Source organism: Bombyx mandarina, chromosome 11 (assembly GCF_030267445.1).
Source record: "Bombyx mandarina strain Sakado chromosome 11, ASM3026744v2".
Classification (NCBI taxonomy): domain Eukaryota; kingdom Metazoa; phylum Arthropoda; class Insecta; order Lepidoptera; family Bombycidae; genus Bombyx; species Bombyx mandarina.
Genome location: NC_143218.1, coordinates 17,392,957 through 17,419,185, shown reverse-complemented (window position 1 = coordinate 17,419,185; position 26,229 = coordinate 17,392,957). Strand labels below are relative to the sequence as shown.

Genomic DNA, 26,229 nt, shown 5'->3' with positions numbered 1-26,229 from the left:
CTTAGCTCTGCCCCTGGCATTGCTGACGTCCATGAGCGACGGTGACCACTTACCATCAGGTGGGCCGTATGCTCGTCTGCCTACAAAGGAAATAATAATAAAAAAAAAATACATCGCGCTGACACTAGATGGCGCTGCTCAGTGTTCTTGTTATTTGTGTTTATATTATTATCTTAAATTAATGTGTTCAAAATTGATTTCCCTTATTCAATATATTAATATATCAAATCGAAGCTATATACTAAATATGTCGTCTAACTTAAGGTACTATCAACAATGTCTCAAGTTTATTTAGATAGCTGCTACTTTGACCTTGAAATAACATTAATCACCTGATAATTATTATCGTGAATTATTAATTAAGAGCTGTTTCTACGAGTAGCTTCTGTTTATAAATAATACGGATTAAACAATTTTTAGCCGACTTCAAATATTCTATTAGCTATGTCTAGTAATAGGTCGGTAAATTTGAGATATTGTTTGAAACAGTTCGAACGGACATATCAATATTATTTGATATTTGTAGTAATATATTTTTATTTATAATGTATTTATTCTAATGAAACATCCACATAACACGTCTTTATAATCGATAATGAAGAAGGAATTTATTTTTGTGTATTTCCCCTGTGACTATGGGAAGCTTGCGCGGATTTATGATAATTATCATCACTTCTTGCTTATTTTTGTCGGCAACCAGTCGTGTCTGAAGGTGGTTTTTTTTTTCTTTTTTGTATTGCTTAGATGGGTGGACGAGCTCACAGCCCACCTGGTGTTAAGTGGTTACTGGAGCCCATAGACATCTACAACGTAAATGCGCCACCCACCTTGAGATATAAGTTCTAAGATCTCAGTATAGTTACAACGGCTACCCCACCCTTCAAACCGAAACGCATTACTGCTTCACGGTAGAAATAGGCAGGGTGGTGGTACCTACCCGTGCCGACTCACAAGAGGTCCTACCACCAGTAAAAATATTGGTGCGTATTTTCCGTGATTCTTTTTATTTTACGAAAATAATAGACCAGCCAGCAGCAGCAGAATAATGCAGTTGTCATGAACGGCCTAAAGCCAAAAAAGGTATAGAAATTTTCAATGAAATTTCACAATTTCACGGGGAAGTTGTAAGACTTAATAAGTCTACGCTTTGGAGGCGTTAAGCCGGCATGTCAGAATAGAACCGATTGAAATCCCTTTTCGCTCAACGATCCGCGGACGAACCTTGGATGGGAGAGGACTGATCCGAGGCAGGTGTGAGCAAGGTGACACGATTCGCGAGAAGCGCATGTCCTCGCGCCATTTTGCTCCTATTGGACACCACTTGTCCAAGTCAGTAATCTTATTTCCAAGTTAAATAGCAATATAATAGGTTGGGGAAAAAGTTTCTTCGCATTTTTTAAGAAAATTCAAAACATTTTTTAATAAAGTTTATTTACATTTAACTAAAGTATGTAGGTACAATTTTGTTCGATAATTTTTTGCCATCTTGTAGGTAGGGACATGATCCCATTGCTATAGAAATTTTGGGGCTTCTGATCATAATACCGCGACAATTGGTTTTGGCAGTCCTCTCGTGATGTTAACCTGACATTGCCTAAATAATTCTGAAGAGACCGAAACAAGTGGAAATCTGAAGGTGCAAGGTCAGAACTATACGGCGGATGCATTAATACCTCCCAGCCAAGCTCTCTTAATTTTTACTGAGTGGCTAAAGGTTTGTGAGGTCTAGCGTTATCATGATGAAAAACGACACCGCTTCTGTTGATTAATTCCGGCCGCTTTCTCTCAACTTCTTGCTTTAATCTCATCAGTTGTTCGCAGTAGAGTTCAGAATCGATAGTCCTGCCTGGTAGTAACAGCTCATAATGAATAATGCCCTTCCAATCTCACCACACACACAGCATCACCTTGTTGCAAGTTAACCCGGGTTTCGCCACAGTCTGTGAAGCCTGACCGGCCTTTGACCACGACCTTTTTCGCACATTCTTGTCGTACGTGATCCGCTTTTCATCACCAGTTATCAGCTTCTTCAAAAATGGTTTGGTTTCATTACGTCGTAATAAAGAATCACAAATGAGTACACGGTTCATTAGGTTTCTTTCAGTGAGCTCGTGAGGTACCCAAATATCGAGCTTTTTTGTGTATCCTGTTTTTTTCAAATGCGCCAAAACTATTTTGTGATCAATTCCCAGTTCTTCAGCTACGTCGTAACTACTGATATGCCGATCCTGCTCCACTTTTTCAAAAATGGCATCCATTTTATCCGTAATAGGGCGACCAGAGCGACGTGCATCTTTGACATCAAAATTTCTGGATTGAAAACGCTTAAATCAAATTTGTGTGTTGTGTTTTTCAATGCTTGCGTTGCATTTTTAGCATTTTTGTAGTAAACTTTTAAAATGTATCGAATTTCTTCATTAGATTCACTCATCTTGACAGTACGAAAAATAAATAAAAATCACACATTTTCTAATTTGAATTTGGAATTATCTTCTTTAAAACTTAAACTTTTAATGATACCAAAACCAGCCAGATACAAATAGTATGTATAGCCAAAGAGATTTTATTACAAATTCATACATACTATAATGCGAAAAAACTGTTTCCTCAACCTATTAATTTACTTATAATAATATTACAAAATAACTTAAGAATTTTGCGTGGAATGCAGATAAAACATAAATTTGTTATAATCCTTTCGATTTTTAAATCGAAGCGCGATCGATTGATAAAATAATTATTTTGCTTCACAGCTCCGTGTGATTGCGTAATCTCAAAACATCAGTCACACGGTTCTAGCGCATTAGAGTGGTTATGTTTATTGGTGAATTAAATAAAAGAAGTGACATAGGATACAATGTTTTTTTATCTACTAATTGTGATTTTAATAACATTGTATTACTATGGGATTAGGACTTTTGATTACTGGAAGAAGAAAGGTGTCAATCATGATCCGCCGCTACCCTTCTTTGGAAATAATATAAGACAGTTCATGCAAAAAGCCAGTATGGCAATGATGGCCACGGAGATGTACAAGAAATATCCTGAGGAGAAAGTGGTGGGTTTCTATCGAGGTACTTCACCTGAACTCGTGGTACGGGACCCTGAACTCATCAAGAGAATCCTCGTCACAGATTTCAGCAGCTTCTACGCAAGAGGCTTTAATCCACACAAAAAGGTAATAGAACCGTTACTTAAGAATTTGTTTTTTGCCGACGGCGATCTTTGGCGGTTGATAAGACAGAGATTCACTCCGGCTTTCAGTACCGCTAAATTAAAGGCAATGTTTCACATAATAACCGAACGTGCAGAAAAATTACAAATTATTGCGGAAAACGAGGCCGATGGAAATTTTTGCGACGTCAGGGAACTGATGGCCAGGTACACGACCGATTTTATAGGCGCATGTGGCTTCGGCTTAAATATTGACTCTTTGAGTGATGAGAACTCCCAATTCCGAAAACTTGGTAAGAGGATATTCGAAAGAGATCTCAGCGATGCAGTGCGTGCTGCCCTTAAATTAATATTTCCGGAATTGTGTAAGCATTTAACGTTTCTGACGCCAGAGTTAGAAAAATCTATGACGTATTTAGTACAAAATGTGATACGCGAAAAGAATTACAAGCCCTCCGGAAGAAATGATTTCATAGATCTGATGCTTGAGCTCAAACAGAAGGGGAAATTACTCGGGGACTCAATAGAAGCCAAGAACGCAAACGGAACACCAAAACAAGTTGAACTAGAATTCGATGACTTGCTGATGACGGCACAGGTCTTCGTTTTCTTCGGAGCTGGTTTCGAGACATCCTCGACCGCCTCGAGCTACACATTGCATCAATTGGCCTTCAATCCAGAGTGCCAAGAGAAAACACAAAAGGAAATCGATGAAGTTTTGAGCAAACACAACAACAAGATTACTTATGATGCTATCAAAGAGATGACATATTTAGAAATGGCATTTAACGAGGCAATGAGACTGTATCCATCAGTTGGATATTTGGTGAGGATGTGCACGGTACCTGAATATACGTTTCCGGAAATCAATTTGACTATCAACGAAGACGTAAAATTAATGATTCCGATTCAAGCTATACACAAAGATGAAAAGTACTTCAAGGATCCTGAGAAGTTTCATCCTGAAAGGTTTAGCTCTGGCGCGAAAGCAAATTTGAAACCGTACACATTTTTGCCTTTTGGTGAGGGGCCACGGGCATGTGTTGGTAAGTAAGCGCTTAATTTTGATAATTGGTTTTGTAGTTAGTCCAAGCGTATATTAATTGGCAATCGGATTTTTTTTATAGCAGCCGTTAATAGACTGATGGCAATCCCTATCTTGTATTAAGTTGTTATAAGAACCGTTACAAAAATTCCTCTACTAACATTGACTTCTAATGTCAGTTTTCCACACAAACAACCCACTCAGTTTCTCACCGGATTTTCTCAGTGGGTCGCAATTCTGATCCGGTGGTAGATTCTGTAAAGCACTGCTCTTGCTAGGGCCAGTATTAGCAAATTCTCTCAGGTTGAGCCCGTGAGCTCGCCTAATCGTCCGCTCGTAGTTGGAATAGCTCTTTAGGCAAATAATATCAGATTCTGTTGTTCCACTGGATCTATTGAAATTCACATGTAAAAACAGTACACGTGTGGATTATTGAAAGGCACGCTGCTTAGAAAAGTTGTTGTTAAAGTACCTATTTAACAAATTGATTACGGTTTTCTTTTCAAAATAATATTCTCCAGTTCGATGTTCTTAAAGCCGAATTCGGACAATCAAATTATGTTATGTTAATCTTCGTATTTTTTTTTCACTGCACAAAATTATTTTTCAAATCAACTTTAAAAAAGGGGTTCTCAATTGGATCGCTTTTTAATACGCTTTTATTAGCTTCAGACGTTTGTAACGGAATCTTTGAACATAATTTTGACCCCCTTCAAAACGTCGGAATAACTCGAAAATTGGTATACTTATTAAGGACCGACAACAATCCAATAAAAAAAAAAAAAAAATTATTTCAACTAAAAAATGAAAACTAAATAATAGCTTAAAAAAACTAACAAAATACGCTTTTATAGAAAATCCAACTAAAAAATTGAAAATAAATTTTAATAAATTTGAATTAAAAATAGTGTAAGAAAGAATGATAATTTATTATCTGTGTTTTCTAGGTGAACCGAATTTGTTGATTCTTTATTTTTTTTAAAGCTGGTAGGTTCTCCTGTCGTCTCATTTAAATGTTATCAAGGTCAGGCTAGTGGCTTTTGAGCTATGCTTAATCTCCTCTTCCTCCAATCGATCACTCATTGCGTCGTAATGCGCCCGCTGAGATCTTTTCTTGTGATTTGTAGCCACTTATGTTGGTCATAATGAAGTGCTTAGTCTAGTTTCCAGTCCAGTCCAGTGAGCTAACCTTAATAATGCATATTAAATACACTTCGACTATATTGACGATATACTCATTTAATCCTTTTAAAGTCGGTTGTGTGTTTGTTATATTAATTTTTTGTATCGCATTATCCATTTATGTGTAATATAATTGGTATTAAATAAGATAGACAAAAATCATTTTTCTAGGTTGTAGAAAAACAAAGTTTGCTGAATTGGCTATTTTTATTTTTATATTTAATTGATCAATAGCGGAAAGATATTAAAATTAGTATTGCATGATAATTACAAGCGCTAAATAATGGAACACAAGACAACATGCATATTATGTTCATCTAATTAAACCAGTTTCTAAATATCAGACATAAATATTTTCGAAATCAGTCGCATAATAATACTTTCGAGTTTTACAGTAGAAAAAAAAGTAAGACTTTTTGTGAATGGTTACCGGATTCAATGTCACCTTGAAGGCGACCTTTAGTGCGTTTTACGACAACCACGGCAAGAGATAGGGCGATGCTATTGTTTTGGACACGACATAGTCGAACTTATTTAGTGAACACAATTTTTTTTTACAGGTGAAAGACTGGGTCAAATGCTGTCGATGGCGGGCTTAGTTGCTGTATTACACAAATATACGGTAGAGCCCGTTGGGATCAGTCTGCGAGACCCAATACCTGATCCCACTACAATCGTTTCTGAAGGCTTCGTTCATGGTCTACCCCTCAAGCTACGGAGAAGAGAACGCAGAATCTAGTCGAAGCTTCTCATTAGTCGTGCGTAAATTCACTTACTTTTATTAGAATCTGTTTCTTTGGGATAATTAAAACAAAGATTACGTTGATTCTGAATTGCTACAAACATCATTATTGACTATATTATGAACAATATTACCTAGCGGGTTCTTACCACTTTCAAATATGCTAGAGCAGCAAAGCATCAGACTTTTTTAAATAAAAAAATGGCGTAAGAACCTGTGTATTAAGACTGTCTTTAACGTAAACTCTGGTTTAAGTTCAGATGATCTTGTATATTATAATATTATTAGTATTTTTGTTTGAATTTTATACAATGGTTTTTTATACTTTTGTTATATTATAATATTTAGTAACGCGAACGGCCGAGTCTCAACCGGCAATGTAATGTAAAATTGTAAAACGACCTCTAAAAATAAAAAAAATAAGATTATGTTGTAATAATAACAAGAGTAATTAAAATCTTTATTCATCATACGCTTGTTTAATCATACATCGTTTTATCTTTAAAACGATGGATAGACTGACATGCTCACGGACCTGCTAGTATTGACCTGGTAATCGGAGTTGAGAGATCGTGAATGCCTCCACCCATGTTGAAACATAAATATAATGGCTATTGGCTCAAATGGAGTCACCCGTGCTAATTGCACAGGTGGTAGGGCACCACTAATTGAAGTTGTTTGTCAAGAATGTGTTTTAGATGTTGGTTTATTTGGAAACGTTGGTATTGGAACACGAAAGATGTTTCGTGAGAATTTGAATTACAGTACAGTGAATTCAATCTATATGAATTCACTGGGCGTCTTATCCGTAAGGTCAGGATATTAAAAATAAGCTATAAATAATTCTGACGTACTCAGTGTTACTGATAACTAAACACTACACGCGGTTTCATTCGTTTTAAATTTGCATTTCAGAAACACGTTGCATGTTATATTTTCAGGGGGTTAAAATATTGCTTGTGCCAAATAAACTGGATTTGAAGATCCAATAATATGACTGCCATATTTGTGGCGGGTAGCCATCATATTGACAACACAAGGTATTTGACTGATGTCTGAATCTCGCCTACGGCATTGTCAAGATAAGCTTAGGCAGCGGCTTGGCTCCGCCCCTGGCACTGCTGAAGTCCATGGGCGACGGTAACCACTCACCATCAGGTGGGCCGTATGCTCGTATGCCTACAAGAGCAATAAAAAAAAAGCTTCCATATAAACAAGTTCCGGACAACAACATTCGGAGCGTCGGTCTACCGAGCAATATCACCCGCTCGGTGGAAGATCTTCTCTTTGTCGTAAACGTCCTACATATTTACTATTACAGATATATAATTGCCGTTGCCCGGATCATGTATTAGTCTTGGTCATAAATTATCTTTGTTCGATCATTATTACAAGATTGAGTAAGTAATATCTAAACAAACAAAATTCCACATCACAATACATATTACTATATGAGCTACGATAAGTACACAAATACTATCTATATATTAACGTGTTCAAGCATTCTGATAACAAAATTACTTGGATATAATTTATTTTAATACAGTGATAGTGCCAATCCATTATCGATATAGGTTCACGAGTATTAATGCAAAAAAACGAAATCATTTCTCTGTTTTTGTGTTAGGTAGGGTGAGCTGTACTTTTTTTGCTAACCGTCCTTTATCGTAAAAAGCGTTCCGTTAATAACGACTTTTTTGTGTGTCTGAATCGATGTTACGACGCGAAAAGTGTACAGGCCATTTATTTATTTAATTTTATGCGGAAAGAGTACAGTGGCGACATTAATGCCAAAGATATTCTTCACCAGTCAACAAAGGGCTATGTAGAGAGCGCTATGGTATGAGCTTAGTTTAGAAAAATTAAATTATATAAATATAAAAAAGCATACATAACATGCCAAGCAATCTTATATATATATATATATTGTATCATAGAATTATGTGCAACTTACTTAATGTACCCGAATACAGGGTGTCTCATAAAGGGTATGTCAAACAGAAAACTGTAGATACTGTTTGTTTGGTTTCTATCTATAATATATTAATACGTGAAGCAGAAACTTTGTATCCCTTTTTACGAAAATTGCGCGGACAGAGGAGTATAAAATTTTCCACACTTATAGAGAATATAGACAAGAAGTGCACAATGCTAATATTTTTTTAAAATAATGCATGAAAGTTACATTAAATCAATAAGGAAAACATTACACACACTGCATACCATGTATTTGACGCACACACGCATGCATACTATTTATTGTCAAACTTTTGTTCTTGCCGTCTGTTGTCAAATTGAGAATAGATTAAATATTGTTTGTCTTTGTTAATGTTTTTTATAGTGTAGTCTTGGCGAAATTTTTGATTATAGAAGTATAAAATACAATCGTAATAGTGTACAAACCTACAATTCCAATTAATTAGGTATAGTCGAATTTCGACTACTGCGGGACCTCTAGTTTTATCAAATATTTAATATTGTACAAAAAATATATAATTTTACACCCAGCAAGGTCTTTATTCTTTATTAAATGGATAATAAAAGACAAGTTTTAGGTAACCCATTTTATCTCTCATAGAACAGTTGCAATGCAATTCAAAGTCAAGTGTAGTGTATGAAATTTCACAACGAAATCTAATAGGAATATATATCTAAGTGGAATTTTGAATAATTCCGTTGTAATTTAAAGAAAATCACGTTTTTCTAAACCTATACCGTAAAAAACGTTATCAGTGTAAAGTCCGCTCAGAGGATTTCGCAGTTATACATATTTTTATATACTAGAGGTCCCGCAGTAGTCGAAATTCGACTATAATTAATTGGAAGTGTAAGTTTGTACACTATTATGAATTGTATTTTATACTTCTATAATCACAAATTTCGTCAAGACTACGCTATAAAAAATATTAACAAAGACAAATCATATTCTATTCTCAATTTGACAACAGACGTCAACAACAGTTTGACAATAAATAGTATGCATGCGTGTGTGCGTCAAATACATGGTATGTAGTGTGTGTAATGTTTTCTTTATTGATTTAATGTATCTTTTATGCATTATTTAAAAAAATATTAGCATTGTGCACTTCTTTTCTATATTCTACTATAAGTGTGGAAAATTTCATACTCCTCCGTACGCGCAATTTTCGTAAAAAGGGATACAAAGTTTTTGCTTCACGTATTAATATATAGATGACAGTTGACATTCAATGAGGCGCGCGGGAGTAATGAAAGATATACAACTGGGGAGAGGTTAATCGACATGACGAAAAAAAGGTTCTCAAGTAAATAGTTTCAGGATAAAGAGTACTTGACCAAGGTGTTTCCGAGCGCTATGGGATGTCGTTTTCAATTGAGGTTTGCGGAGAGTAAGCGGGAGGCAGCGTCTTGGTTGGGCTTCTGGCATTGTTGATGTCCATGACCGACGGTAGCCACTGACTATCAGGTTGGATTGTACGGTGGGCGGTTTGCTAGTCTACCTACAAAGCGGAATAAAAAAGGCTTAAGTTGGTTTATTTGGCAAAGCTTACCATTGAGACGTCCAAAATGTTGACTCCCGGGTCGCCCTTTTCGCCTTTCGGTCCAACTGGTCCTGGTGCTCCTGGCGGGCCCAAGGTTCCCGGACGGCCCTGTCAAAATATTAACTATTGACTGATGGGCAAGCAATTTAATAATCACGACGATTTCTGTCATAGAGCATCCAGGAGGAACTTCCTTTAGTAATTATTGGTTCTGAAGAAATCTGCTGGTGTTAGGGCATGAGTCGGCACGTGTAGTTGTCACCGCCCTGCCTATTTCTGCCGTGAAGCAGTAATGCGTTTCGGTTTGAAAGGTGAAGCAACCGTTGTACTGTAAAACTAAGACTTAGGAACTCATGTCTCAAGTTAGGTGGCGGCATTTACCTTATTGACGTTTATGGGATCCAGTATCCACTTAACACCAGGCAGGCCGTGAGCTCATCCACCCATCCAATAAAAATATATTGCAACTTCGAGCTTATGTTTCGGCGATTGAAACATGAAATGTTGATGCTTTTGTTGGTATTTCGGGTAGCAGCTTTACATCAAGTAAACCGTAAGCTCTTCTGTCGCCACGGGTTACATTACACAGTATTAAACATACAACAGCTCTCCATATAAATAAAGTCGTATTGAAAATATCATAATTGACAGGACATCAAAATTCGTTGACATAATCGTGCGCTTAAACTTATATTTAGAAGCTTAATAAAAAAATTAACTTATAGAAGCTCAATAAGAAATTATGTACCTTGGAATTCTGATCAGTCAGCCGAAAGTAAAACAAATATCATATATTATTATCAATAAATTATTGTCAAGAAACATTTTTTTATAATATCAATATTATTGAAAACGTAATTATTCTATTAATTAGTATATTATTCATTTATCTTATTCATAATATTATAGTACAAATACTATAATGAAATTCTAATGTATTAGTGAAATGCGTTCACTATTCTGTGCGTTGCCATGCTTGAAAACTTATTGGACATAAATATTGACAGAGCTCGTAAAGACACATCACTCGGTGGAGGGTCAGTGGTGATAATTAAATGTATAACATTTTATATCGTATGTATCTTTGTTTGTCTAGCGGTCTTCGAGATCTAACACCTGTTTTTTTGTTATTGCTTAGATGGACGGACGAGCTCATAGTCCACCTGGTGTTAAGTGGTTAGTGGAGCCTAAAGACATCTACAACGTATATGCGCCACCCACTTTGAGATATAAGTTCTAAGGTCTCAGTATAGTCACAACGGCTGCCCTGCCCTTCAAGCCGAAACGCATTACTGCTTCACGGCAGAAATAGGCAGGGCGGTAGTACCTACCCGTGCGGACTTAAGAGGTCCTACCACCAGTAATTACGCAAATTATAATTTTGCGGGTTTGATTTTTATTACACGATGTTATTCCTTCACCGTGGAATTTAATCATGAACATTTCTTTAGTACGTATTTCATTAAAAAATTGCTACCCGCCTGCGGGATTCGAACACCGGTACAACGCTAGATACGAATGCACCGGACGTCTTATCTTTTAGGCCACGACGACTAAGTGATATATCGATTTTCTACTAATTTTAAACTATTCTACTAATTGCTGTTTTCAAAGGGAGAAGCGGTAGGTACGTCTGGACGAAGACTTGTGATCTACATAACACAGACTTGAGCTGGTGTGTAGTACTATTCTCAAACTCTAGCCCGATGCTCCTAAATGTTGTGACATCCCACAATAACCGTACAAAGATTGAATTCGGATGCCGTTACAGAAATACCAACAAATGAAACACATATTGCTTTTGTAGTATAGTAAGTATTGTTTATTTATCTATACAAGTGGTCCCCCGGTAGTCGAAAATCGACTATAATTAATTGAAATTATAAGCTTGTACACTGTTATGATTCTATTGTCAAAGATTACTTACGTAATCACAGATTTCGCCAAGACTACACTTTACACAAATATTAATATTGTCAACCAATATATAACCTTTTCTCAATTTGATCATAGATTATAAGCAATAAGAAATGTTTGACAATTAGCAAAATGGAATGCATGCGTCTGTATACACAAATATATGGTAGTGTGCGTAATATTTTCTTTATTGATTTAATGTATCTTTTATGCATTATTTTAAAAAAATATTGGCATTGTGCACTTCTTCTCTATACTCTCTATAAGTGTGGAAAATTTCATACTCCTCCGTTGCCGCAATTTTCGTAAAAAGGGATACAAAGTTTTTGCTTCACGTATTAATATATAGATATATTACGTTTTCTTTTTCAGATAATATAAATTTGTATCAGAATTTTTAATCGTCTTTTTGTAAATGCGAAATTATTATTAATCTTGAAGCCCGTAAATTAGCAGGTCATTGACATAGTTAGTGATATAATCTTCGGTGACCTTCATGAGTACTTGATATATTAAAAAGGAAATTCGTTTTAAAAGTTACACTTCGAAAAACTTCGGGGCGCTATCATTTTTATAATATTAATATTATTGACCTTTTCAGGTATTTTAATTAAAAAAACGTTTTTTTGCGAAACACGCAATGATATAATTTAGATAAATTTTGGTTAAATTTTAGCAACGTTCATTCAAAGGCTTTATTTGTTAGTATGGTATGTTATTTATTAGATTACAAGACACAGAGTGGGTGGGTTTCATTCATCATTTTGACTCATAAAATAAAAACATACTAACTAAAAACCTTATTAATTGAATAAGAAAATTGAATTGCTTTAACCTTTTTGTTTTTATTGGGTAGATGAGTGAACGAGCTCACGCCCCAACTGTTGTTAAGCGGTTACCCATAGTCACTAAAACGTGAATGCCGTCACCGGATCCTGAGACATGAGGTCTAAGCTTAAATTGTACATGAGTGCTTCGCGATACGAAAGGGCAAAACAATAGTATATATTCGGACTTACAATAAAACCCACCACTAGACAACTATCGATTTCAGTATGCTGGTATATAGAGAACAGCACTAACTGGATAGTATCTCCGGCAAATTCCTATAACATTTTCTACCGCACAGCCTAGATAATTACTAAACTGTTGTTGCATATATCGTTACCTACTTTAATTTACCGTAATGCGTTGAGTTGTCTGAGGTCTTAATTGTAATGCACTAAAAACATTTCATCATCATTCTCCTGTCCGTCTCCCAGTCACCCGGAGTCGGCGCAACGTGTTTTCTCCTTCCATGTTCCTCTATCATATACCATTTCTTCGCTCATACATATATCGTCTTTCACGCAATCCGTCCACTTCTTCTTAGGTCTACTTCTTCCTTTTCCTCCAAAAACATTTATTTATATAAAAAGGGTTACAATATGTCTAATGCTTTCCGTAACTGCACTAAAAATTATGAGTTTCATTTGAATTCAACATCAGCCATCTTCTATTTTTTGTTGTGATGTTACGTAACCATAACAAGACAATTGTCTATGACGGCGGGGAAATCAAAATGAAACGAAAGACCATGTAATTTAAGCTCATCACTACTGGTGGTAGGTCCTCTTGGGAGTCCGCACGGGTAGGTACCACCACCCCGCCTATTTCCGCTGTGAATCAGTAATGCGTTTCGGTTCGAAGGGTGGGGTAGCCGTTGTAACTATACTGAGACCTTCGAACTTATATCTCGAGGTGGGTGGCGCATTTACGTTGTAGATGTCTATGGGCTCCAGTAACCACTTAACACCAGGTGGGCTGTGAGCTCGTCCGTCCATCTAAGCAATAAAAAAAAGAAAAAAATCATTGGTTTTGTCCTAAATAGTATATTTATCTGCTATAAACAAAGCTAGTTTTTATAGTTTTAAAATCACTGACCATCCAGCCGGGTAGTCCAGTGTCCCCCTTGTCCCCGGGGCGGCCGGCGGGCCCGGGCGGTCCGGGGGCGCCCGTGGCCCCCCGCGCGCCCCCTGGCCCGCTGCGGCCCCTGCGCCCGCGGGCACCTGGTTCTCCTTTATCACCCTTCACGGAAACACAAAAAAGAAATGTAAAATCTAACTAAGAATAATTAGCAATTTTATTATTCACTAGCGGCCCGCTCCAGCTCCGCTCGGGTCTTTAACAAAAATTTCAACGATATTTGACGTTGTTATTGTTGATTGATCATGGACTTTTAACTTACGGTTGATGGTAGCTTTCATAGTGTAGTTTCTGAACTGCGTAGCTTTTAACAAAAATCCAGTAACTGTTTCAAACTTGGTGTATAACATATAAACAACAGTAAGGTACCTTAATAGTTATGATATCGGTCCCTGCTGAAGCAACACTGATAGGTCCTGGAGGGCCTCTTTCTCCTCGGTCTCCCTTAAAGCCCTGTGGTCCAGGGGATCCGGCCATGCCTGGTAGACCTGAAGGTCCAATGTCACCTCGTTCTCCTTGCTTCCCGTCCTTCCCTGGGAACCCTGGTGGGCCATCATTACCTCGAGTTCCTTTTTCACCCTAAAAATATTGATGGCAGCTAACGGTTCATTATGTTAATGGGTTCATGCACGCCTGATTCTTTCAAACGACAGCGCACAGGATAAGGCAAGTTCCACTCAATTAGGAAGAACGTCTGAAACTCAACTGAAAGTGTGTCATAGTATTTTGTTCGATTTCGTGAGACGTGGACATAAAATAATTAAAAATATTTTTTAGGCTTAATCCATCCGTGATCGTGAAAACTGTAAAGTGTTGGAAAGGTCGGAAACAATATGCCTACCGACACCTAAAAAATAAGCGGGATTAAGCCGCAAAAGTAGTTTAAATGGCCAAAGTATGTTCACGAGTGTTGTAATTGTGCTCAGTGGTAATCAAGATTAGCAGCCTGCTTTTAACATATTTATATAGTTAGTGGTCTGCGTAACAGTTACTTTTACTTATTCGTCCGGGTGTAATTAGCAGGTACCAGAAGATTTCAACACTTCAAGTTATTACTGCGCTGGGAGTTTGAAGAGTACGACAGTCACTAGTGCGTTACAAACGGGATTTTGACCAGTCTTAATATGGGAAACGACCTTTGTATCCTGGACTCTATGGGATCTGGAAGCTATTAAATAGCAGACGGCGTTACTGTGCATCCACCATCATACAAAATAATAAACTCGTATTTTGCTACTTACCTTTTCTCCCTTGTCACCCTTAGCACCTGTCACTTGCGACCCTATGAAGACAAATTAAAATATTTGCATAAACTGACCGTGTGGTTTTATCCTAAAATCTAGTTTTTTCGGTAGGTGTGGTCAAAGGGAATCTCATAAGAGGTTTCTAAACGATAGCACCGGAAAACAGCCAGCACAAACTGAAATTACCCAGTAGTGAGGCGTATTGTGAGCTAACTCGGGTCGGTACCACCTTCTTGCTTATTTCTGTCAAAAAGCAATCGCTAGTTCTGGTTTGTAGGGTAACATGACCGATGCGCAAGCTAATACTTCAACTGACCTTCGAATACACAACTGCTAAATGTATGACTTTCATACCCATAAAGCCAGAACACGTACGGGATTTTGATGTTCTCAACTTCTGTGAGGATAATGATGACAATATGTAAATCAACAACCACAAACCTGCAACCATAAATTCTGGATCTGCAGCATTAAAAACTCCAACTGGCGGTGACCCTGGAGGTCCTGGCTCCCCACGTTCACCTGTGAAACAGAAGGAGGCTTTTACGAATGTAAATGATGAGCTTCCAGACCCTTTGCTCTAAGCAAGCTCCTTATCCTATCTGAGATTTTAAAGGTTGAAGCTTTTGGTTTCAGTGCATGATTTCTTGTCGCTAGAAATGGCCAGAGTAAACGGAATACCAGTTCATAAATATGTCACGACGATGAAGGAACTAATGTTGATAGCACTAATTACGAAGCCCAGTATTACGTTCAATTTTAGCCAGTCATCTTTTATCAGAGATTGGTTGTTATGCTTACGAACCGTCTAATGTCAGCGATCATCAAATTCCATTAAGCGATACGACACGGCGAATGGCGATATGTCTTAATAAGAGCAGTCTCATTAGCATTAGAACAGAATTTCCCGCCCTACACACCGGGACGTGTGATAACTTGAGTAATATAAAAAGCTCTGTTTGTTCAGTGGTAAATTATTTAATTCTAAATAATAATAAATAATACCTAGGTTTACAATTACATATCTTTCTCAGAGTATTCACAAATAGGAAGCACTATTAAAACAGTTTTACTACTTTAATTTCCGGTTAACATTAATTTAAAAAATTAAATAATAAGGTTAAATATGTTCTTTTGACTAGTACCCTTTTCGCCTTTATCTGCTGGACGTCCGTTGGCACCAGGAATGCCTGGTCTTCCGTCGAATCCTGGGTTTCCACGATCACCTTTAACACCACGATCGCCTTGAGGTCCCGGATGACCCTAGTTTACGAATTTGAGGTAATGATGATATATTAAGAGTTGTTGAACAAAAAACCACAAATTTTGTTATAGTGTAGCAAAAGAATTTCTATTATTGAGGTGATTACAGAAATCGATAGACATGTGTGTATACCTATCTACCAATCCTCCTTAAGTCTAAGGTCAAAAACTTGTGACGATAATACAAAATACAAATACAATAATACAAAGTATAAGATAAAAGAAAAGTGACTAACAAAATAAAAATTAAATGAGAACATCATCAATAGGTATAGTCAAAGTCAATTAAATACTCATCACGGAAAAATCAAAAACTACTGAACAGATCTTGATAGAATTTAATTTGGCATATTCAAAAATGGCTTCACCCGATAAAAATTATAGGTAACACACAGATAAAAAAAAAACTACAGTCTAATGTCTTCGTTTGAATGTCTCCTACTTTTTTTGAGGTCTGTTCTAATCCTACCTTTCAGAGGGAAGCGCTATTCGTGCCGTGGCCGTAACCCAATTAACACAAATTTGGTTATAACGTGTCAAACATGATTTGACGCCTTAGTGGACATTTTAACTGACTTGAAAAGAAAATCTACCATATATGCTTATTGGACACTTTTTGGAGATATAAAAGCTGAGATCATAATTAGCTGTACTGTATTACGAAGCACAAAATGTTTACTTCGCTCTAAAACCTCTTACAAGTGATTGAAAAATAAAAAATTCTCACCCGATCCCCTTTGGCGCCTACCGCACCATTCTGTCCTCTCTCTCCCTTTTGTCCAGGGAATCCTCTTTCTCCCTGCGGTCCCATTGGGCCAGGTGGCCCCGAATCACCTTTTGGCCCAGGAGCACCAGGTCTACCGATAGCACTTCCATATGCTCCCATTAAAGATTCCTAGAGGAATCAATATTAAGTTGCATAGTAAACACGGTTTTTGTAAAAATATATATTGTGATAGTGTATTTGTGACAGTCTCTGTATTATAGCTCTATGGTAATACACTTAATTATTTTAATTCATTACATTTTACCTATTACGTTCCGCAAAAGACGAACCTGAGACTATGCTGAGATGGCTGTTAATTAGAATAAAAAAATGGCATTTCAAGGATGGGTGCCCTACATAGTGATGGCTGCCAACCATGAGACAAACATTCGATATCTCAATTGTATTATAAAGCGTTTATTATAACTTTTGAACTAGAAATCATAACTGCTTCACGACAGAATTGAATGCTCACAAATTTTTTTAGTTCAATACCTACAGCCACAAGCAGCTCTCACTACCACACGGTGATATAATCTGTGGTAGAAACAGAAAATACCGCCAAAAACGAAAATATGTAAAATTGTACTCCAAATATGTATTTCAATTGTTGTATTTTAATATTTTTAAATTCATTTCAAATACATCTTGCATAATAATTTCTTTGTTTGATTAAGAATCGACATGTACGACTTCCATCTACATTCAAACATTGAAACAATAGAATCGAAAAAGCTATTGATAAAGATTAAATCACTGTTACTTTTAAAGTATTTGTGAGAGAACGTGGTTATTTAACTCTCAACAAAGAAATGTCGTGAGAGAAACAATTCATATCGTGAATTATACAGATAACAAGCCCCAAACTTTTGTCGTCAACGTCTCAAGGCTTTCAAAATAATCTGTTTCATCTTGAGTTTCTCGTTGATATAAATCTTAAAGCGTAACCGTGATTCGATATGTATGCAAAGCTAGTGGGTGGATATTTTCGGCCTGAATGGGTAGTTACCACTAACATTACCATTACCATGTTTCTGTTGAGAGGCAGTCATGTGTTCCGGCTTGAAGATAGCCATCACACAATATAATTGAAATTTCGATCTCATGTTTGAAGGTGATGGCATTTACGTTGAGACGCCTATGCTCTTCACTAACCAATTAAAACAGGGTCATCCGAGACTCCGTCCTATCCATCCTCCATCTATCATCATCCATCTATCCTATCCAGTTGCAAAATTGATAAGTTTATTTTTATTTTATTGCAGAGTTATTGAACAAACTCAGCCTCACTGAATAGCGGTATTATTTACTTTATGGACTTACAAAGTGATTTATCAGTAAGAATGGCTTCTGTTGACTGCTGAGGAATATTTAAACTGCACATCATCAAAATAAGTATTTAATCGAAGCAATTCATGCCCATGATTAGAATGGCTAAATTAAACCAATCTTAAAAACCGTTACTAACGACAAATAAAGAACCAATCAAATTCAACTTCATCTCAAAGCTATATTAGCGGATCCAAACTGCCTTAAGACTTTTGGTCGAAATCTCAACTGAAATATAAAAAGCGGCTTCTGAATCAAGAAAACTGTATAGGTTGTACCTACCTGTGCTTACAATAGGTCCGAAAAGTCAATTATCTAACAATCGTTATTACTGACAAATTGCAAAAGCATGTAAGTGATGCATTGTGTTAGTAATTTTAAATGTTTGTGTAATTCTTCTTCTTCTTACCTTATATATTTGTCTAGGTTTCCAATTGGACTAAATGGCGATGGCATGAAAATGATAGATTCATTATCACATACAATCTACATTAATATGCGTAGCTAAATCATAGTATTCACATAAATTCGACTCGTCTAGTCTATGAAGATTGCTGCTGTATTATGAATCTTTGTAGCGAATTGATTCATTAGTGAATGCGTGGAATAAATATTGTTATGTAGTTTTAGATTTTTAGTTGTATTTCGTGATAAATAACAAACAGCACGCTTCATATCGGACAGTAAGCATAGTATATTAGACTTTGGCTAGAATAGTTACGCAGACATTTTTGCTTCTATATACCTTTTCTTGTCCCACAATAACTTATTGATTGTGGTAAATTTGCATTTTTAACTTATGTTTATATAAACAAAGCGTATAAACATAATGTGAGCTTACTTCGAAATTGTTGTAATCTGGTGTTCCTGGTGGTCCAGGAGGCCCCGGAGGGCCAGCAGTACCAGGTCGTCCGTCCACACCGGCTTCACCTTTAGGGCCGGGTTGTCCTTCGTGACCTCTTGTACCGGCGTCTCCACGATCGCCTTTATCACCGCGGGGTCCTACGGGCCCACGCTCACCAGGAGTACCAGGCTGACCCTGAATAGAAAAATAATCTGAATTATTAAAAAAAATCGGTTGACTGTAAAGTCGGTTTACTGACGATAGTTGAACGTGACAACGTCATAAGAAAATACTGATGGAATAGTTTCATATTTCAACTATCGTAATTATCGTTGCTATAAACAATTGACACCACATTCACTTTTCACTGAACTTCATACTTGATGAAAACATGTAAATGTATTATTGTATAGCAGCTGTCCACGCGGATGCATCGCTCACTCAAGTAGGAGAGAGACAGATGTCGAACGCTGCCGAACGCGGAGGCCGATTATGCCTCTTTGTCGTTCATTGCGCGCTCTCGCTTGCACTTCAAGCCTTAAACGGAACGCCTCAGAGCGAAATAACGCCACATGACGTGCAGCCGGCTCCATCGAATTATAAGACGTTGTCACGCCAAAAAATTGTCTCTTTATTTAAGGAGATTATTCACCTAGTGAATATGCCACTCCATTGTACAACGAAAGAGAGTAACAAAATAATTATATAAAAAATAAAGAAAACCGTTATCGTCTCTGAAGGCCCCCCAAAACTATTTTATAAAGTGACTCAGCCATTTCGGATTCCGTAAAAGCGTGATTTACAGCTCCAACTTGTCGAAAATCTGTATATTTTGCAAATAATTGTTGTCTCAAATCATCGTGCCGCGCACACTCCATCAATTATAAATAAAAATTCAACATGTAATCTCTTCTTCTTTTTGCCACAGTTTTTTCCGTTTCATTATTGTTTCTTGTCCAGAGGGAAACATTGTAAACCAGTGTATTATGGTGTAATGACAAAGACAGAAAAAAACAGGCAGCTTACCGGCATACCAGGAGGACCGGCCCTTCCATCTGCCCCGATCATGCCCGGGGGACCAGGTGGCCCCCTTAATTCAGGCGCAGTTTGTAGCAAAGACATGATAGTGCTAGCATTACAGCCGCATTGTCCAAGTGAAGCGTAGTTTTCCCCGAAAATTTGCTGTAAAACAAACATTAAATATTTAACCACAAAATAGCCTCACAATATTTTCATAATTGAATTACACAGGGTAAGGCGGCAGTTTCCGAAGTCAAAAGAAGAAGATGCTAAACATTAGTGAGAGTGGTATTAAATTTTTGAACTAAGCAAACTAACAAGCAAAAACACGTTCAAATCCAAATTTTGCTGGCCCGCGTTCTAATTCAAAGAAAACTGGCGGACGCAGGCTCGCGTCGAGCAAAACTCCACACAACAGACTTTTACTCATGTTCCATTGCGCAGTTCCACAATCGTTAGTAAAAGACATTGGTGATTTAAATGACATCATGTTAAGTTCGAATTTCATTCCTAAATTATTACACCCAGCGTAAAGAAAGTCATAACTACTACTATTTGTAATAAACAATAAAGCTTAATTTAAAAATGCTAACTTGAGATCACTGACCTTTACGGAGCTCCTCTGAAACGAGGCCGATGTAAATAAAAGAAAATATATCAATATAATGGAACAAGACTAATTTGAAATTCAAATGAGGACAAAATTTTATCAAGGCAATCTATTAGGGAACGAGAGAGTAAATAAAGGAATCGATCGTCTTGAAATTTAACATTTTATCTGCAGCTACACGATAATATAATTTAATTGCGTCCAGAAACTCACTTCAGTAAATATTAGAAAATGTAATTATGTAAGTCGCCCTAACTTCACCCGAAACATTGGAAAAAAGGCGTCAATAGTATGGTCTGTCAAATCGAATTACTTAATTCTGTTACGCCAGAATTCGATTCAAAAAGTATTTCGAGAGCTATTCGATTGAAACGATATCGAATATCGCGCCAAGTGTATAATAAACTTTGTTACGAGCAGACCATCCCAATTTGTTGGACTGACGTTTCTATTAACTGAAATTCCTTTGCTTTGGACGTGCGTTACTGACACACGTTTTGCGGTTCGAGTATTAATTTCGCCGACATAGCAGCCAAGGTATTTGGGTTTTAATTGCGTTTTTGTTTCATCTGATAGTTGATAATGAAAGCACAAGAATAGGCCGGAAAATCCTACAATTTTTGATTTTATGCGAACCGAATATTAAAAGCGCAGATTTTCCAGTTGCGACATAAGATCAAGTATTATAAAAAAGATGTCGTGAGACACCGGACAGGAACAAAGTTCCTTATTATAAAAATATTAATTTTAAGTTCTATTCGAAGTATAAAGAAAATAAAACTGGAGGTTTCGCAACAACCTACGGTCATATGTAATTTTTTGTACGTTATTACAAAGTTAAGTCGTACACTGTATGCATTACTAATAAAAATCTTACGTTACGGACGCTTTTCCCCGGCTAGGTACCCCTCCGCATCGTCCCATAAAGAACTTCTTTCCACAAAATAGAATTGTATGAATAAATTACTTTAAGTGAATCACGTTTTATATCAGTGGTCGGGTTTTATTGGATAATTAATAAATACATGAAGCTAAGTTTTTCTCAAATTTCTGGGTGATAACCGAGTATTCTTGGTATCATTAGGCATAACCCTAGAGGAAATAGTCATGCGTTTTATATTAGGGGCCGAGAAATATCTTTTAGAATGTAATTGAGATATTTCATATACTTTTCTAACTGGTGGTAGGACCTCTTGTGAGCCCACGCGGGTAGGTACTACCACCCTGCCTATTTCTGCCGTGAAGCAGTAATGCGTTTCGGTTTGAAGGGCAGGGCAGCCGTTGTAACTGTACTGAGTCCTTAGAACTTATATCTCAAGGTGGGTGGCGAATTTACGTTGTAGATGTCTATGGGCTCCAGTAACCACTTAACACCAGGTGGGCTGTGAGCTCGTTCACCCATAAAAGCAATAAAAAAAATTAAAAAATCGACCTCAAATTTCAAGTTGAGGCATTTATATCTCTGGACTCGAATAAAACTTAATACTGCGGCAACGAGATAGCAATTCTTTTTTGGCTAAATTCTTTAAGGGCCCATCGCAACCTAATTTTTTTTAGTTTCATGCTGCAAAATTATGTTGAAATATGATTCTAAATATTATTTCCGGCGTTTCGAATAGTTAACAGTTTTCTTGGTCACGGACGACTCGGGGACTTATCGACGACATTTCAATATTATGTCGACTCGCGAGAATTGTTGGAAATACAATTTATAAACGTAGATTATTGTAATAGTCCTTTTGCCTTGAGCTGTCCTGAGACAAAGTTTAGAGTTTCAATGTGGCATTCACGCTGTTGTTTCATACAACTGCGCTCATTGTGGCCAACGACGTGAATAGAGATAGCGCTATATGGAAATATCCAATGGCGTAAACAATAAGAGACTGCGTTTTCTTGTTATTTATATTTTAGTAAATTCGTGGCAAAACAAATTAAGCTCATACCCTAGCCAATCCTATCAGCATCACTAGCAGCGGAGGAATCAAATACTTCATTTCTCTGTAGTCATTAGGGGCAAAGAATGTTGAGATCTTAATTTTGTATTACAGAGAATACAGTTATGCCACTTCAATCATAAAATGGCATTACTTTTTATCAGAACCTTACCACTAATAGGTACCTGTTATTATTTACTAATCCAAGATGGATTTATTTAGGAAGGATAATACTATAAAAATGTTGATAGAATAAAATTTGACCATGGGTACGTGTTGTTGATCTCAGGCATTGATATGGAGTAAACAAAAAATAAACATAATTATATTTATGTATTAATGTAATATAAAAATATTGATCGACAGAATACAAATGCAAGTTCTTTACTTTATTTTAAAAGTAGTAGCAGATCAACTCAGGTCTTTGAGACGTATTCCGAAGAGATTCTGATTGGAACATGATCCATGGAAGATAGTTGACGAATATTTCTATTTATATATTAATACGTGAAGTAAAAACTTTGTACCCCTTTTTACGAAAATTGCGCGGATGGAGGAGTATGAAATTTCCCACACATATAGAGAATATAGAGGAAGTGTAGTTTTTTTAATTATGCATTAAAAATACATTAAATCAATAAAAAAAAATTACACACACTACCGTGTATTTGACACACACACGCATGCATAATATTTGTTTATTGTCAAACTTTTCTTATTGCTTATAGTCTGTGGTCTGAAATTAAGAATAGATTAAATATTGTTTGTCTTTATTAATAGTGATCTAAAGTGTAGTCATGGCGAAATCTATGATTATAGAAGTACAATAATAGTCTTTGCCAATAGAATAATAATAGTGTACAAACTTATAATTTCAATTAATTATAGTCGAATTTCGACTACCGGAGGACCACTAGTTTCTATAAAGTTGCAAATGGAAAACGACCTTTTTTAAATTGAATCAAAGAAAATTAGATGCATATTTCTTTTAAAGAAAATCGACTGCCAACCAATAAAGTGCGCGGGCTCAAGCTGGGTAATTGTGATTCCGTTCTCCTCTCATGTATTAAACCAAATATTGAAGCAGTTTCTCAAACTCCAAAATGATATAAATTCACAATGTTTACTGACAAAATACGTTATTTTACAATCAAAATGTTATGTTGAATAATAAAGCTTAAGCAAATAACACTAGATTTTCGTTTAGCTAAAATAACATACCGATGGAAAACAACATAGTATGAAATTGTTAGAGTATGTAAATGGAAATCTATTTATTTACAATAGAATATATTGACCTAGTTTAAGTAGTATAATATGCGAAGGCATATTGTCATGTACAGGCTTGGCTTTGCTGCTGTTCAGTCTATAAGGAAAGGAAGCTCGTCAGGACATGCTATGCGACTGCGCCTTAGACGCCAAAAAATATTTACATTTCAAAGAATACAATCTTTGTTTTGATGGAGTAAAGAATATCTGGGATATTAAACTAGTTTAAGTTAGATTTAGACTTGAACAAAGATATTTAAAACCCTGGGGTAGTATATCCAAATGGATTTGAGTTGAGTGGATGGTAGTGTTCTAGTCCCACCAACTATTGCTGGTAATAATAAAATACATAGTTTTAATTTCAATTTGGTATAACATTTTTATATTTAAAGTGAATTTATTGTACGAATATAGAAATTTAATAATTGAATAACAGCTTTTTCAAATAAAATTATTACCGTTGTGGCGGTGTGTGTGGGTGTGTGTTACTGTGTAACTATCATACAACCCAAGATATCTGACAGATGGCTGAATCTCACTTACGACATTTTGAAGATAAGCTTGCATGAACAAACACAGGGAAAACTTTAACAAAGAATGGTTTTCCAAAATTTTTTGGACTTAACCACTTCATGATGGTTTTTACGTAGTAAAACTATTCGTGACTACTTCTAGAACTTATTTAACATTTTTTAGAATTTATTTTTGAAGTTATAAGTACTTCTTTAAGCGCGTTATGAAAAATTGACGAGAGTGAAATTTTAGGATGCGCGCGCACCGTGACACAAAATTAACAGAAATAAAGTTGCCCACTAAATCGCTCATTACAATACGACCGACGTAACGGTCGTGGCGAGTCTGAATATAGCCGCAGGTGAACTTTCCGAACCGTACCGAGAATTGCCGAATTTATACGATGTCAAGAAAAAGGATGTCCAATATGCGTGTTTGAGGATGTTGATTATCAATTTTTTTTCAAATTGATTAAAATTTAAATTAAAAAAAAAAGAAATAAACTTAATAAAAATAAAGTATAACTTCTTACGCGCGTACATAAGTAGACGCACCCTTTTTTTATTCGGCTGAAACAGTTTAAGAAGCACTGGATGTTACCGTTTCGCTCAGGGAGGCAGGTGATACGACAGATAAACGAAGGACACGTCTAGACTTTACAGGGTAGTTCGTAAACATTGTTAGTGTTCGTCTATGTAAGCACTACACGAACTTAGTGTAAGGAATATTGTTGCGATATCTTTGGAAGGTATAAAATAATGAAGGGTATATTGAGAATGGTAAGATAAGCACAAATGCTTACCGAAATAAGATTTTTTTGTTATTTCACGAATCCGTACAGCAGATTTTTTAAATGTCTTTCATTGCATGCTGTCGTTACATTATTCATTATCTACACAGTACAGAGTATTCTCTAATATTTTTAAGAGCCAAAATAATATAAAAAAGAACTATACGGGGACGCAAACTAATTAGCCCAAAAGAGAGCGGAAGGAGATTTGAAAGAAAGGTAAAAAATACATAATAATATCTAATAAATAATTAAATAAAATTGATATGTTGATGTTAGATTTTTATTATATTAAGACCAAGGCAGTACTATTTTCGTCTTTAGAAACAATTTATTCATCCGATAAAATCTCAATTGTACTCAATTAAATAATTAACTAAATGTGTAAAATTAATTAAATTAACGTTATTAAATGGCGCGATAGCGAAACTAGAGTGGTGTTATTTGTGTAGCTATTCCACTTGGTACCCACATTACCCAAAGACACCGGTGCGATTTCCATCTACATATATATAATAATATATAAATAAGCGTTACTAACATAAAAAAATACACTGAACAAATTTTGGGACAAATATTAGCAATATTTTTTATAAATGTTTTTTTTTTAACAAGAGCGTTTTCTAATTGTTTTATAGCTTACATAAATGAATTGGCTCACTGTTGACCTGGTGTAAGCTGGTTACCGGAGCGCATATACATCATAACGTGAATTCTACCACCTCTTATACATGAAGTTGAAGTCTCAATAATATAAAATGGCTGCCCGTGCTTTTGAAGCCGAGGCGCATGAGTGCTTCATAGACGTAAGTAGGATAAAACTACCCACCTACCCATGTGATCTCACAGTTACTTCCACTAATATATATATATAAATTTTATTGCTTAGACTGGTGGACGAGCTCACAGCCCACCTGGTGTTAAGTAGTTACTGGAGTCCATAGACATCTACAACGTAAATGCGCCACCCACCTTAAGATATACGTTCTAAGATCTCAGTATAGTTACAACGGCTGCCCCACCTTTGAATTACTGCTTTACGGCAGAAATAGGCGGGGTGGTGGTACCTACCCGCGCGGACTCACAAGAGGTCCTACGACC

General features: G+C 36.3%; 2 protein-coding genes across 9 annotated transcripts in view; one reads left to right on the top strand and one right to left on the bottom strand.

Moving 5' to 3' along the window:
- Window positions 1-26,229, bottom strand: part of Mp (collagen XV/XVIII-type protein multiplexin) — a 225,495-nt gene that overhangs the window by 13,596 nt on the left and 185,670 nt on the right. For 4 of the 8 annotated variants that reach the window (XM_089731123.1, XM_089731118.1, XM_089731120.1 and 1 more), the window contains 11 exons: window positions 20,620-20,634; window positions 20,019-20,174; window positions 18,990-19,187; window positions 18,558-18,587; window positions 16,781-16,948; window positions 15,936-16,053; window positions 15,232-15,312; window positions 14,788-14,828; window positions 13,916-14,125; window positions 13,505-13,648; window positions 9,674-9,772 (listed from right to left, as the gene is read on the bottom strand). In XM_089731123.1, coding sequence (XP_089587249.1) covers window positions 9,674-9,772; window positions 13,505-13,648; window positions 13,916-14,125; window positions 14,788-14,828; window positions 15,232-15,312; window positions 15,936-16,053; window positions 16,781-16,948; window positions 18,558-18,587; window positions 18,990-19,187; window positions 20,019-20,174; window positions 20,620-20,634 — 1,260 coding nt within the window. The remainder of the gene's footprint in view (window positions 1-9,673; window positions 9,773-13,504; window positions 13,649-13,915; window positions 14,126-14,787; window positions 14,829-15,231; window positions 15,313-15,935; window positions 16,054-16,780; window positions 16,949-18,557; window positions 18,588-18,989; window positions 19,188-20,018; window positions 20,175-20,619; window positions 20,635-26,229) is intronic. The other 4 variants (XM_089731122.1, XM_089731125.1, XM_089731119.1 and 1 more) reach the window with 3 other exon arrangements.
- On the top strand, window positions 2,380-6,563 carry Cyp6ab5 (cytochrome P450). Its single transcript, XM_028174687.2, has 2 exons — window positions 2,380-4,220; window positions 5,962-6,563. The coding sequence occupies exons 1-2, from the start codon at window positions 2,858-2,860 to the stop codon at window positions 6,138-6,140; spliced, it is 1,542 nt and encodes a 513-aa protein (XP_028030488.2). The 5' UTR covers window positions 2,380-2,857; the 3' UTR covers window positions 6,141-6,563.

Bases quoted from the DNA above. Each gene is read 5' to 3' on its own strand.
- Cyp6ab5 (XM_028174687.2), top strand. From the start codon at position 2,858: ATGTTTTTTTATCTACTAATTGTGATTTTAATAACATTGTATTACTAT. The intron at 4,221-5,961 runs GTAAGTAAGCGC...TTTTTTTTACAG, and splicing joins GGGGCCACGGGCATGTGTTG to GTGAAAGACTGGGTCAAATG.